General features: G+C 41.9%; 1 protein-coding gene across 13 annotated transcripts in view; it reads left to right on the top strand.

Annotated features, from left to right (window-relative positions):
* The window catches only part of MCF2L (MCF.2 cell line derived transforming sequence like), a 322,158-nt gene that overhangs the window by 202,909 nt on the left and 105,065 nt on the right, over positions 1–14,184 (top strand). For 12 of the 13 annotated variants that reach the window (XM_029604679.1, XM_029604671.1, XM_029604675.1 and 9 more), the window contains one exon: positions 14,017–14,107. In XM_029604679.1, coding sequence (XP_029460539.1) covers positions 14,017–14,107 — 91 coding nt within the window. Of the gene's footprint in view, positions 1–13,495; positions 13,621–14,016; positions 14,108–14,184 lie in introns of those variants that run through there. The other variant, XM_029604682.1, reaches the window with a different exon arrangement.

Raw genomic sequence — 14,184 nt, 5'->3', positions numbered from 1 at the left:
GGTTCCCACACATGATTTGGCTTGGCTCAACACTATGGTTACTCGTTTCCTTTGGAGAGGTTGACAGCCTAAAATTGGTTACGATAAATTAACTCGAAGCAGAGAAAAGGGTGGGCTAGATGTTCCAAATTTCCCCTTATATAATTTGGCCTGCCACTTGAGATTTTTGGGCAAATATTGGAAGGATAAATTTGTCTTTGACTCCTTTCACTTGTTAGAAGAAATGTGTACACCATTGTCTCCGATGGGGCTGATTCATTTGTCAACTGCAGCCTTGCCTTTGGAGGCGAAGGGGAATGTCTTTCTGTGATCTATTATGGAGGCTTGGAAACATATAAGATGACACTTGGGAAGGCCATTGAATGTTTCTATGTTTCTTCTGCTTTTAAATCTTCCCTGTTTCTTGGCTGGGTTGGACAGTCATGTTTTTGTGGACTGGAAGGACAGGTGGAATTGTTTACTTACAACAATTGGTGGAGGAAGAATCTGGAATTTTCTTGAGTTTTTTGCACTTACAAGATACCTATCTTATCCCCAAGTCACACTTTTTTGGGTACTTACAGATGTGGCACTATTTTCAGTCCCCGGGACTGCCCCCAGACTTGATTAAGCTGGAACTTAAAATGGCCAATGAGTTGGAGCAGGTTGCCAGGGAGAAAAACTCCATTGCCCATTGGTATCGTTTTTGTAAATCCCACTTAGATTCTTCTTTTTTGGTCAATTTGGTGGATTATTGGCAGTGGTATGCTGTCAGGGGAAGCTTTTGGGCTGGTATATTTAGAAACGCAGAAGTTACAAGTAGGGGATTCCCTCAAAGAAATGCAGTATAAAATCCTGCACCATTGTCAAGCTGATAGGGTTCGCCTACACAAAATGGGATTGGTAGAATCCTCTGCCATCATAAATGTGCTTTTTGACATGGGCTCCTTCATTCATCTTTCCCTGACATGTCATAAGAACTTTTAATTTTGAGAGGCGGTTCTTTTTTTTCCATATAGAGATGCACATCTGTTCAGTTGCCTTTCCAAGGGAACATTTTGTTATTGGGTGCAACAAATCCATTAGGGATGTGCAGACAAAAGGTTTATGTTCATAAGTCCATAAGTCAAAAGGGGGGGGTCAATTTCGGCCAATATGGACATATGTAGAATTCCATAAGTTGAGGCTATGTCCATACGTGCACCAGTTCCCTAAATAAAAATTTAAACCCCTCACCCTCCTTAATCCCCCCCAAGACTTACCAAAACTCCCTGGTGGTCCAGCGGGGAGTCAGGACGCCATTTCTGTATTCCTTTGCGAGGAGCACGTGACGTCGGCGTCACGTCGGAGTGATGCAGACGTCACGTGATTCCCCGCGCGTTCGCTCCGGGACCCTCGTTGGACCCAAAAGGAACTTTTGGCCAGCTTGGGGGGGTCAGGAGGCCCCCCCAAGCTGGCCAAAAGTTACATATGCGGTCAAAACGAATGCACACCCCTAAAATCCATTGCACAATATGGCTCCATCTATTACAAAAAGTCAATATGTCTTTATTTCAGTAGCTTTACTTTTGTCTCAGAAGTGTATTTTATCGGAATGGCTTACAGAAGCTTCCCCTTCCATCTCTCTTTGGAAGGAGCACATGATTACCTTTATGCAAATGGAGAGGAATGACGTCTGCTGTGTCGTAAGGTCTTGAAGGAATATCTCTCCATATGGCAACAATTTTACGAAGCTTTGTTACCAGAAACACAAGCCAAATGGGGAGTTGGGGTATTCTACGTGTTGGCAACTGAAGGCTCGCAAGGGGATTTCAACTTAACTAGCAGGTCTTTGGTGGGGGAAGAATGACTGTGGAATGTATGAGGTGTGAATGTGGGCTGATCGGTGATGAGTGAGAACTATTGTGTCTATGAGTGGGTAATAGACTGGAGTTTACTTTGTGGTTAAAAAGACATGGTGGAGGTGGGAGTGTAGGAACGCTCTTGTTTTCTCATCAATATTAAGAACATAACATGCCATACTGGGTCAGACCAAGGATCCATCAAGCCCAGCATTCTGTCTCCAACAGTGGCAATCCAGGCCATAAGAACCTGGCAAGTACCCAAAAACTATGTCTATTCCATGTTACTGTTGCTAGTAATAGCAGTGGCTATTTTCCAAGTCAACTTAATAGCAGGTAATGGACTTCTCCTCCAAAAACATATCCAATCCTTTTTTAAACACAGCTACACTAAATGCACAAATTCCAGAGTTTAATTGTGCATTGAGTGAAAAAGAACTTTCTCCGATTAGTTTTAAATGTGCCACATGCTAACTTCATGGAGTGTCCCCCTAGTCTTTCTGTTATCTGAAAGAGTAAATAACTGATTCACATCTACCTGTTCTAGACCTCTCATGATTTTAAACACCACTATCATATCCCCCACCCTCAGCCGTCTCTTCTCCAAGTTGAAAAGTCCTAACCTCTTTAGTCTTTCCTCATAGGGGAGCTGTTCCATTACCCTTATAATTTTGGTCGCCCTTCTCTGTACCTTCTCTATCGCAACTATATCTTTTTTGAAATGCGGCAACCAGAATTGTACACAGTATTCAAGGTGCAGTCTCACCATGGAGCAATACAGAGGCATTATGACATTTTCCGTTTTATTCACTAGTACCTTTCTAATAATTCCCAACATTCTGTTTGCTTTTTTGACTGCCGCAGCACACTGAACCAACGATTTCAATGTGTTATCCACTATGACGCTTAGATCTCTTTCTTGGGTGGTAGCATCTAATATGGAAACTAACATTGTGTAATTATAACATGGATTATTTTTCCCTATATGCATCATCTTCCACTTATCCACATTAAATGTCATCTGCCATTTGGATGCCCAATTTTCCAGTCTCACAAAGTCTTCCTGCAATTTATCACAATCTGCTTGTGATTTAACTACTCTGAACAATTTTGTATCATCTGCAAATTTGATTCTCACTCATCTTATTTCTTTCCAGATCATTTATAAATATATTGAAAAGTAAAAGTCCCAATACAGATCCCTGAGGCACTCCACTGCTCACTCCCTTCCACTTATAAAATTGTACATTTAATCCTACTCTGTTTTCTGTCTTTTAGCCAATTTGTAATCCACGAAAGGACATCGCCACCTATCCCATGACTTTTTACTTTTCCTAGAAGCCTCTCATGAGAAACTTTGTCAAACGCATTCTGAAAATCCAAGTACACCACATCTACTGGTTCACCTTTATCCACTTGTTTATTAACTCCTTCAAAAAAGTGAAGCAGATTTGTGAGGCAAGACTTGTCTTGGGTAAAGCCATGCTGACTCTGTTCCATTAAACCATGTCTTTTTATATTTTCTGTGATTTTAATATTTAGAACTTTTTCCTGGCACTGAAGTCAGGCTAACCAGTCTGTAGTTTCCCAGATCACCCCTGGAGCCCTTTTTAAATATTGGGGTTACATTAGCTATCCTCCAGTCTTCAGGTACAATGGATGATTTTAACGATAGTTTACAAATTTTTACTAATAGGTCTGAAATTTCATTTTTTAGTTCCTTCAGTTTTTTACCATCCGGTCCAGGTGATTTACTACTCTTCAGTTTGTCAATCAGGCCTACTACATCTTCTAGGTTCACCATGATTTGGTTCAGTTCATCTGAATCATTACCCATAAAAACCTTCTCTGGTTCGGGTACCTTCCAACAACCTCTTCAGTAAACACCAAAGCAAAGAAATCATTTAATCTTTCTGCGATCGCCTTATCTTCTCAAAGTGCCCCTTTAACCCCTCGATCATCTAATGGTCCAACTGACTCCCTCACAGGCTTTCTGCTTCAAATATATTTTAAAAAGTTTTTACTGTTAGTTTTTTGCCTCTACAGCCAACTTCTTTTCAAATTCTCTTAGCCTGTCTTATCAATGTCTTACATTTAACTTGCCAACGTTTACGCATTATCCTATTTTCTTCTGTTGGATCCTTCTTCCAATTTTTGAATGAAGATCTTTTGGCTAAAATAGCTTCTTTCACCTTCCCTTTTAACCATGCCGGTAATCGTTTTGCCTTCTTTCCACCTTTCTTAATGTGTGGAATACATCTGGACTGTGTTTCTAGGATGGTATTTTTTTTAACAATGAACATGTCTCTTGCACACTTTGTACCTTATGTAGCTGCTCCTTTCAGTTTTTTTTTCTATTTTTCTCATTTTATCAAAGTTTCCCTTTTGAAAGTTTAGCACGAGAACTGTGGATTTGCTTACTGTCCCCCTTCCAGTCATTAATTCAAATTTGATCATATTATGATCACTATTGCCAAGCGGCCCCACCACCATTACCTCTCTCACCAAATCCTGTGCTCCACTGAGAATTAGATCTAAAATTGCTGCTTCTCTTGTTGGTTCCTGAATCAATTGGTCCATAAAAACATTATTTATTCTATCCAGGAACTTTATCTCTCTAGCATGTCCCGATGATACATTTACCCAGTCAATATTGGGGTAATTGAAATCTCCCATTAATTCTGCACTACCAATTCGGTTAAGTTCCCTAATTTCTCTTAGCATTTCACTCTCTGTCTCACCATCTTGGCCATGTTGGGTACTGTACCTGTTTAATGGTCATGAGGTGATTGTTCTTCTGTTTACCTTTCTATGCCATAATAATGATTTTGGGGAAAAAAAAAAAAGGTATTAATGTACCACAAATACTAAACCCAATTCACATTACTTTATTATTTGTCAGTCTTAATCATTAATAATAAAATGATTATGCATATTAAAATCCAAAAAACATTCACACCACTCACTCAAAACCCATTCATTCATTCCGATGAGATTAAGTGTGAGTATATCTTTAGTTAGCCTGTATTTTTAGCCAATATATAGAACCAAAAATATTTCCAATCACTTTTCAAATTGTCTTATAATTGCAAAACGTTATCATAGAAAAGGAGATCTGCTGGTGAAATTGGCAATTTCTATACAAGGTTTTCCAGATAATATATTTTTTTAGGCTGCACAATTTGGATACATCTGCTCATAGGATCGACTTCAAAGAAGTATAACAGTCTATAAAATGTTTTTATATTTTTTAAACGGATACAATATGTCCCTAGACCCCCAACAAAGGCCCTTTGTTTCTCCTGTTGCCGGGCTTCCTCAGGGGTTGTGGTTACAAACTCCAAACTAAATGCAGTTTTAAAGAATAGATTACCTGGACAAATGTAAATTCAGTTTCCATAGAGATTGCCAAGAAATCATCATTAGGAAGCCAGCAAACCAAGCTCATGATGTAATATCCAGCAGGTATGCCGCTGTGCTTTCACAATGCGCATACTCGGCAACAAATCTCATGATGTGTGACGCTCCAGCAAATGTGCTTCTATGGTTTCGCGATTCACTTACATCTCGCTTTGCCACTGCTGGGATTCAAAACACGGTTATCTCTCCAGCAGCGCCATAGCAAGTACCGCATAGAAATTAAAACCCTAGATGAAAGAGAGGGAATAAGCGGATTGGATGGGACACACAGTTGTTATCTATCTTCTGTGGCAATGAGAGGATCTCTTTTTTAAAAAATAAATAAATAAACCTGATATGCAGGCCTTTAGGTACATACAAGTCTGTTTTTCCGATAAAGGAATAACAACTTGCCAGCATTTATTTATTTTATTTATTTATTTATTTATTTATTTAAGGCTTTTATATACCGACTTTCTTGATACAAATCAAATCAACTCGGTTTACATTTAGATGCATGATTCTTATCTCTGCATCTGGGAGCTGCCAAGTCTTGCTTTCAGGGTGACCAATTGTGCAAATTAACCTGGATCTTAGATCAAATATATGCAGATAGCCAAACTGAATATTTATTTGATATCATGACTACGTGACCTGTTTATGGGTTGCAGGAATCAGATGTGAGAACCACTCAAGAGCACATCTAGACATGCATTCCTATCTTAATCATGAGAATTTTTTTATTTTAATTTAAAAAAATGTATAGATTAATAATATAATTCAGACTGTAGAACCTTTCCAAAACAGTGTGCAATTTAAAAACTGTGTAAGTAATATCTTTAACACAATAAAACGGCATAAATAGTGTGAACATTACGTTTATACAAAAATATATAAGCAATACGAAACATAAGCCATTTACGGTGACAACTATTTATAAACACTGTACAAATGAGTACAAATGCACCTTCCAGCAAGGGACATATTGAGACTGGTAGAGTAGTGAGTGGTCTACAACTATTTTGCTGCGGCAGTGCCCTCTAGGATTGGACACATTGAGCATCCATGGGTTTGGTTAGAGAGGCCCGAGCCTATTCTGGTGAGATTAGGGGTAGAGAGATGAGAGGCAGCAAGCCCATGGGTTTGACGTTTGGGGAAAGGGGGGGGAGGGGAAACCTGCCTTCTGTCCCCATTTCTTTACAGTTGATAGACTGTTCCCTCTGGTGGTGCTTCTAACTAGAAGTATCTGTTCCTCAGGAGCCCAGCCATGTCGTAGAGAGTCTTTTTCCACTTTGAGGGGATAAACCTCTCATCCTGGCTCTGCCCTCCTTTGGGGGAAGGAGGACCCATGATTGGAGTTCAAGGTGAATGAAGATCATCTAGACGGGAACTGCAGGAAGTGAGTGTTGGGGACCTCTCCAGAGGTAAACAGGAGAGGGCTGCCAGATCAGTGTTTTGTATTCCATTGATCCGGGATTCAAACATTTAGAGGTTAGATACCTCCAAGGGTCCTCTGGGAGCAGGGAAGCCCCCACTTCTGTTCAAGAGCACCTTAAACCCCCACAAACAGGAACGAGGGAATCCCAGAAGAGTGTAACAGCAGGGATCAGTAATCCTCTTGATATGTGCTTGTGCATTCTAAGTGCTTTGAAGACTGTACCACTTGCAACTATTGTATTTCATCTGTTTCCGTAAAGACTTTTTTTTTTTAATTTTGGGACACTATACCCTGGCGTTAAATCATCCAAAGGAACTCAGTTTGGGACCTGCTATGGTGATCCAAGGAGCATGCTGTGCACTGCCATGCAGACAGATTAGGTTTGATTCCAGAGTCAGGCCTCTGCACTTGGGGCTGGCTGCAGCTGGGGGTCACTGTGGCGGCAACGTTCACAGACCCCCAAGGTCCACTGTGTTCTGGAGGGAACCGCGTTCTGTAGCCACTGGTCAAGTATTGTTGCTGGGTATTTTCTTAAAGTTGGATTATGAGGGATGATCTGTGTCTTTCAGCAAAACATCTGTTGAAGTGGGTGGTCATATCAGCAGATCAGGAGCCCACAAAATATAATAAAAAAAATCGAAAGTCTTTTAAAATGGGGGTGAAATCTAGGACACATGACTCGCAATCTGTCACAAGGTAGACAAAAGCATTTTCAAACATAATGGCTTATGTGTTAAACTGTGCCAGGCAGTTTCTGCACAGTATTCTGAATTTTGCACACTGTATTTTTATGCATGCAAATGAGCTGGGTAGAAAAGTGGCACGGAAATTTAGCAACATGAAACGTTGCAAACAATTTAACTATACTCTATTGAGTTGTAGTCCTTTTTTTTTTTTTTGGGTGAAATTTTATCCACAAAGGTTGCATGTAGTTTCTCTATGTGCTAAGAGTTAATATGCTGCCTTCCATGACTTTTGCATCACAGCAGCTTGTTAACTGTTGATTGAAGTAAAATGAAATAAACTACCTCCACCTACAAGGACAGAATCTGACATGGGATGTGCTTGTCTTTCCAAACACCCCCAGACCTCTCAAGAAGTCTCTTCCCTTCCTGTGATGAAGTCCGAGTCGGCCGCCTCTAAGAGAACAGGTTGTAAGATCCACCCAGGGCAGCATGAAGTGCACAGAACTAGTTCTCACTATCTGAACTCTCTCTCTTTCATTTGTCTCACGCTTTGCCACCTAAAGGGTTCAAAGCAAGTTATATGAAGCTAGAATCTACACCAACATGTAACTAGATAATACATCAGGGAAGTATGTGAATTTGGCACAGTAAGCTAAAGGCATTAACAGGCTATTACCCTGGCATAATGAGGCAAAGGATTTACAGTGTAAAAGGATCGAGCAGTATATCAAAAGTAGTCTTTTAGGTGACATCTGGAGAAAGTGCAATAAGTTAGAGGCTCAGAGGACAACTGCAGGGATATACGGCATTTAGAATAGACTGCAGCAGTTTCTGCCTCGCATCAAAGAGCCATTTCAGTTACCAAGGAGTGTGGTTTAAGATTTTAGGCTGTATTTCAGCTTCTGGTTTATATCTGCAACTCTGACATTTATTTGGGGGGGGGGGGGGGGGTTTTGGCCATATTTCATTGGAAATTTTTCACAAAAATAAGTATTGTGGTTGCCAATTCAGTCCACTTGAATACATAGAAATTAGGATTAGCAATCAAATTGCCGGTGATATATCTTTTTATTGGACTAACGCTATCCATCTGTGACTAGCTTTCAAGAGCGGTTTTCCTTAGCAGGTCTCACAAAGGCTCTCGTAGGTTAGTTAGCAAACAGTTGTACGGATGTTTTTGTGCAGGCAACTGTAACTAGGAATTTTGCTTACAAAAAACTGTGTACACATGTTGGCGGTACCTCCATGCAAATCTAATGCCAGTGAAGGCGTTACCTGTTAGGGATGGAAGCTACCAGTGCCGGCGCCATTTTGACTTAAGGGCAACCGTTGGCCTGGGAGTGGGAGGATTCTCCGGGGCCTCAGACTACACCACCAGGGAGTTTCGGTTTGCGGGGGGTGATGGCCGCATGTGTGTGTGGGGGGGGGGGGGGGGGGGGGGGGCTCCATATTTTAATAAATGGAAAGGGTTGGGGTGGGTTCTAGGGTTTGTTTGTTTTTTTTTTAAACTTATTTTGGCTCCTACCCAAAAAAAAATAGGAAAAAAACATGCAATGAAATAGGAAATATTGTCAGTATTTCCTATTTCATCACAAACAAATGCTATTAACTATTGCTCCCCCAATGCAGGGAAATCTGTTAAAGCCCTGAAGGCTTAACGCAAGTTTTAATGCTGTAAATGTAACTCCCAGGCAGAGGTGGAGGAAAGTTAACTCACATTTCTGAACTAATATTAGTCTATGGCGCTGTGCCCCAGTCTGGTTCTGGACTTGGGTTTTGTGCACAACAACTTTTTATGCCCATAAACTACATTTTGTGAGTACAAAGCATATTTTTGTGCACATATTTGTGGTCTAATTTGTGTATATATCCCTCATATTTGTGTATATATCCCTCTACCTTCTATGTTCTTACGCCTCGTTGTTATTCTTCCTGTAACCCCCAATCTAACTCCAGTCTCTTCGTTGTACATATCCTCCTCCTTTGTAAATTATTTGCTAGTCGTCGTCCCCATCCTCCTCCTTGATTACTTTCTAGCACCCACCCCTTATCTTTTCGCCCTCTAAGCCCCTCTTTGATTGTAATAACTGTTTCCACATTGCTGTTATAAATTTAGCTAATAGTTCACTGTTCATTGTAAAGCCTGTTGCTACTTTCTTGTTTTAATGTAAACCGGTTAGATGTTCACAACGATGGTCGGTATATAAAAGACTTAAATAAATAATTCCTGATAGGTTGCATGCCATAAGCTTACTGCATCAGGAGTTAGCTCTTCTTAGCATGTGAGTGGAGAAAATGTGCGATGAAGTTTGTGTACGTTTTTATACTCCTATCTTGTTATACAGAACTCAAACTGGGCAAAGCTCTAAATTGCTTTTTCCATCCCCTTTTTTTTTTTTAAATTTATTTCAAAGGTAGAACACTGCAGAACTGGTAAAACGTTTCCATTTATATGGAAATTCTCCCAGCAAAAGCCCATAGCAAGTAGCTTGTAAACGTGCCGGCTTCGTTGAATATTCACAAAACCTTTGCAGACTGAAATGGGAACTATTTTTTGCACGTCTTTTTAGTAGTTAACGATTGCCCTGTCGTAAATCTAAATTGGTATCTGGCCACATGTGAACTACGGTTTTTCAGCAGGCATCCTCAAAAGGACATCCAAACATTAGAAAAGGTACAAAAGGCGGCCATAAAACTGGATTTTTATATACTCTAGCAGATTTGTCTGAACTGGGGCATTTCCATTTACATGGATTTCACTATCCTTGCAGGTGATATTTTTACTGAAGGAGCAACAAATCTAACCAAGGGTGCACAGCATAGTCTATGGTTAAGGGGAAATGCTTTTTACTACCTTCAGAGGCAGGGGTTGGTTTTTGTTTTTTTATCTCAAAGAATGTAGATATTTTGGAATGTTTTCCCAGAAGTGGCAGCCATGCCTGTGTAACCCCTGGGCTGGTTTGTCCCAGATAGGGAGTCCAGAGGCCTCTTATCTCAAATCACAGCTTTGGGTGGATTGTTTTAATCCCCAGGATTCTCTAAAGGGTGGGGGAAGGAGGGATGGGGGGGAGAACGTTCAAGGCCATTACCATCGCAAACACTTAAGTCTCAGTTCATAGTTCTTGTATACAGCAGTGATGATAACAGCACTGATGAGTTAGTCTCTAGGCAAACATCACATTTACTGATATGGTAATTACTTTTACTGATAGCTTATGAAATAATGAAAATATTCTTTACAGCTGTTTGGTTCCCTTATTGATGTTACAAGTGAGTTCTGATGATAAATTTTAGAGTTTACTGTGATGCCAAGATCACGGAGAGAATGGCACTTAGGTGATTGTTAACTGTGATGATGTACTATGGTATGTGTGTATGGGAAGTCTCCCTTAACGGTTGCGGGAATGGACTCCTCTAGTGGGCTCGTGTCTGAGTCTCGTTATAATGTGCTCAAAAGGTTTATCAGGAGGAAGCTGGAGGAACCCACGAAGAGGCTAGGGTGCCCGGAATGTCTCTCCTCAGAGGGGGAAGCAGCTAGGGAATCAGACTGGGTCCCAAATAATGAGCGATCTGAGGTCATGACAACCAGGGATGACTTAGAAGTGGGAAAGGTTCAGAAGGTTGTTCATTCTGGAGTCTGGAAAAGAAACAAGAGTCACTTTGTGCAGTGAAGAGTCCTTGTTTAAGATGAAGTGCCTACTGATGTAACTGAAGTTAACATGAACACTGAGAGGATAAAGAGTAACAAATTCTATTGGAGAGTTGGGTAGTACTTTGGCGGTTTCTCTATAAAAGGATAAGACGTAAATAGTTGAAAGAAAAACCATTTTGCTTTGGACCCTGATCAAATCAGGGTGTCCTAAATACTTTCTGTAATCTCTGGCTGCTGGAAACACCGGAAATAAGTTGTTTGTTTGATGTGAGACCCTACTTTATCCCAAGATGTGGGTTTGTCAGATGCTGGTATCGGTGTTGAAGAAAGGTGGGGGAAACAGCTTGGTGAATACGGCCCTTGCCTCTAGACCAGGTCTTCCACCATTATTTTCAGTGAAGTCACCGAGAGACTGGTGCTCAGCTCACAAAAAGGCACCAGATATCTCTCATATTTTATACACCTTGATGAGGGAGCTCTGTTACTTAAAATTGGCACCCAAGATGGTGATTCAGAGGCATTTTTGTAATCTAGTTTGTAGCAGCAATATTTATGTAAGTTTTTGTGTTTAGGGCAGCGGTGGCGAACTCCAGTCCTCGAGTGCCACAAACAGGCCAGGTTTTCAGGATATCCACCATGAATATTTATTTATTTTATTTAAAAACTTTTATATACCGGTATTAGTATGCATACATCATACCGGTTTACAATGTAACTTTAAAGGTAGAAATTACAATGAACAGGAAGGGCGAACAAGGAGGAGTATACAAAGAGCAGGAGGTGGAGGAATTAAAGCAATAAATAAAAACTGCAACGGACTATTTACAGGAATATACAAGGCGTAGGCATGAGAGAGACTTGCATGCACTGCCTCCATTGTATGCAAATCTGCCTCATGCATATTCATGGTGGGTATCCTGAAAACCTGGCTTCTTTGTGGCACTCGAGGACTGGCGTTCGCCATCACTGGTTTAAGGGAGTGCATTATGGGGGTTTTTTTTTTTTGCACATTGAAGTTTGCATCCCCCATAGAGGCAGACGTCTGCTCCTGGCTCCCACAGAAATCCTCCTATCAAAGTAAGGAAAGAGATTAAGCCCCACCCCCCTGCATTAGAAACCCAGAGAGAGGGGCGGGGCTTAGTGCAGGCTTAGTCCCAGCGCTTAACTCCTCTGTGAGGGCCGAGGTCCGGGGAGGCAGCGCTGCTGCCTCGCGCTTCTGAAACATTTGCCAGGGGAGGGGGGGAAATGGCCTCCGGGCAGCAGAGGACTAAACCTGTCCCTGACGTTATCAATGGATTTTGCATCAATTTTCAAAGAGAAAGTGTATGCTTTAAAAATGCAAGAGTATTTGCATAAGTGCAAACCCTGACGTCCCCCCACCCCCCCCCCCCTGAATTCCTCTAAGAGAAAAAGGCCTGCATGCAGACTGTTCCCTACATATCAGGTAGGCAATTTCTTTTAAAAGGGCCATTTCTGCGGAGAAAGCACTTTTTTTTTTTTTTTTTTGCTCATGGAAATGGCTTTGAATATTAAGACTTGTGGTTCTGCATGCTGCATTGTCTTTTACAGTTTGCAATCAGCTGACATTTCCTTTATAAATGTATAAGACATTTTATAAATGGTTTCTGTCCTTGCAAAATGCAACCCAGCCCTTTTTATTAAAGATGAGCTGAAGCCCTTTCTGCCTCATGTTGGACCTCCTTCTTCGTGAATCGCAGTCCTAGATCCTGATTGGTAGATCAGTTAACTGGGATCCCAAACCCCTGACAACCCGCCCTAAGCCAGGATGGAGCCTGGTTTCCCCTCCTGAGAGAGGGAGAGAGAGGAAGTCTGTCCTGCCCCAGGAATGAGGCGAGAACGCTAGGCTGCTTCTCCAGGAATTCTCTGGTTCATAGGGGATGTGAACGCTGACCCCCCAGTGACTCGAGGCTGGTATTTTCTGTGGTCCTCTGAATCTCATCTGGATTTACTGAGAGCACCCCCTTGGTTTGAAGAAGATGATATGTAATTAAAAGAGAGAACTGGCCCTTTTTGAGTCTGTGGTTTACAGGAGTCATTGGATCACATGCAGCCTGAGTATTAAAATAAATGATGCTTGCAGGCCCTGCTGTATGGAGAGTGCACATCACAATCCTCTCCTGGGCACTGTATATTTCCGAGGCTTTAATGCCGACTTGGTTACATCTGAATTTCATAAATCACACTGAATATTAGTAATCTCTAGTCAGCCAGGTGCCTGCCTCTTCGTTTTCTGTTGTGACTGAACCCGGCCCTGCTGCTAGCACTGCAGACAGAATTGGCTTATGTTCGAAGTAGCCAAACGGGAGCAGATCCCACCCCCTGCCTTCGTGCTCTCTGACTGCAGCACATTCGGCTGAAGGGAGCAGGGGAAACAAAGGTCATTTGCAGAGAGAGAGAGAGACTTGGGAAGTGAGAGCTCTGCCACACATGTTTCCGATTCAAGGGCACACGTCTCTCGTCTTGTCTTGTTTTTTTCCTCCTGCCACGCTATTTTTGTCTTCTGGAAATCGCAGGGGCTTTTCCTATCATCCCCCTCATGATCACAATATCCAAACCTGGGGAGAGAATGAGGCGAAGCTCTGCGGGACTCAGTAGGATGTTCAGGTTATAATAAGGGCTCGTATTAACAGTTTTGTGTGTTTTTTTAAATCTGGGGAGGGGGTATTGACCAGAATTGCTCGATTTGAACGGCTCCATGGAGGATGGATAATGCTGTTGACGAGGAGCTGGGCAAGCCGACAGGTGCAGGATGCTACGGCAGCGAGCCGAGACGACTGTGGAGCGACTGAATCCAGCTGCAGGGGAATATCCTGATGTGCAGTCCTACGTGGACAGACTCTGGGGGGGGGGGGGGGGGGGGGTTTATGTGGCCGTCATCCTGTCCGAAAGGGTTAAGTCAGCCCTCGCTCTGCGTCTTGGTTTCTCATGGGGGGAGAGGGTGACTCGAGAGAGAGGCTTTCCCTTTTACAGTTACGTTATAGGATTTTATTTCCCATCTAGCTTGCAAGATGCCGGAATTGGCTTCATCCTGGTCATAGACAGAAGGCTGGACAAATGGACGTCTGTGAAAGCCTCTATACTGCGAATAGCGGTAAGTACCTTGTCATCTAAATGCCTTCCCCCTACCCCCTCAACCTGAGCTACCTCTCTTTCTAAATCCTCAGCAGA

Source organism: Rhinatrema bivittatum, chromosome 5, assembly GCF_901001135.1.
Source record: "Rhinatrema bivittatum chromosome 5, aRhiBiv1.1, whole genome shotgun sequence".
NCBI lineage: Eukaryota > Metazoa > Chordata > Amphibia > Gymnophiona > Rhinatrematidae > Rhinatrema > Rhinatrema bivittatum.
This window is presented reverse-complemented; position numbering and strand designations above follow the sequence as displayed.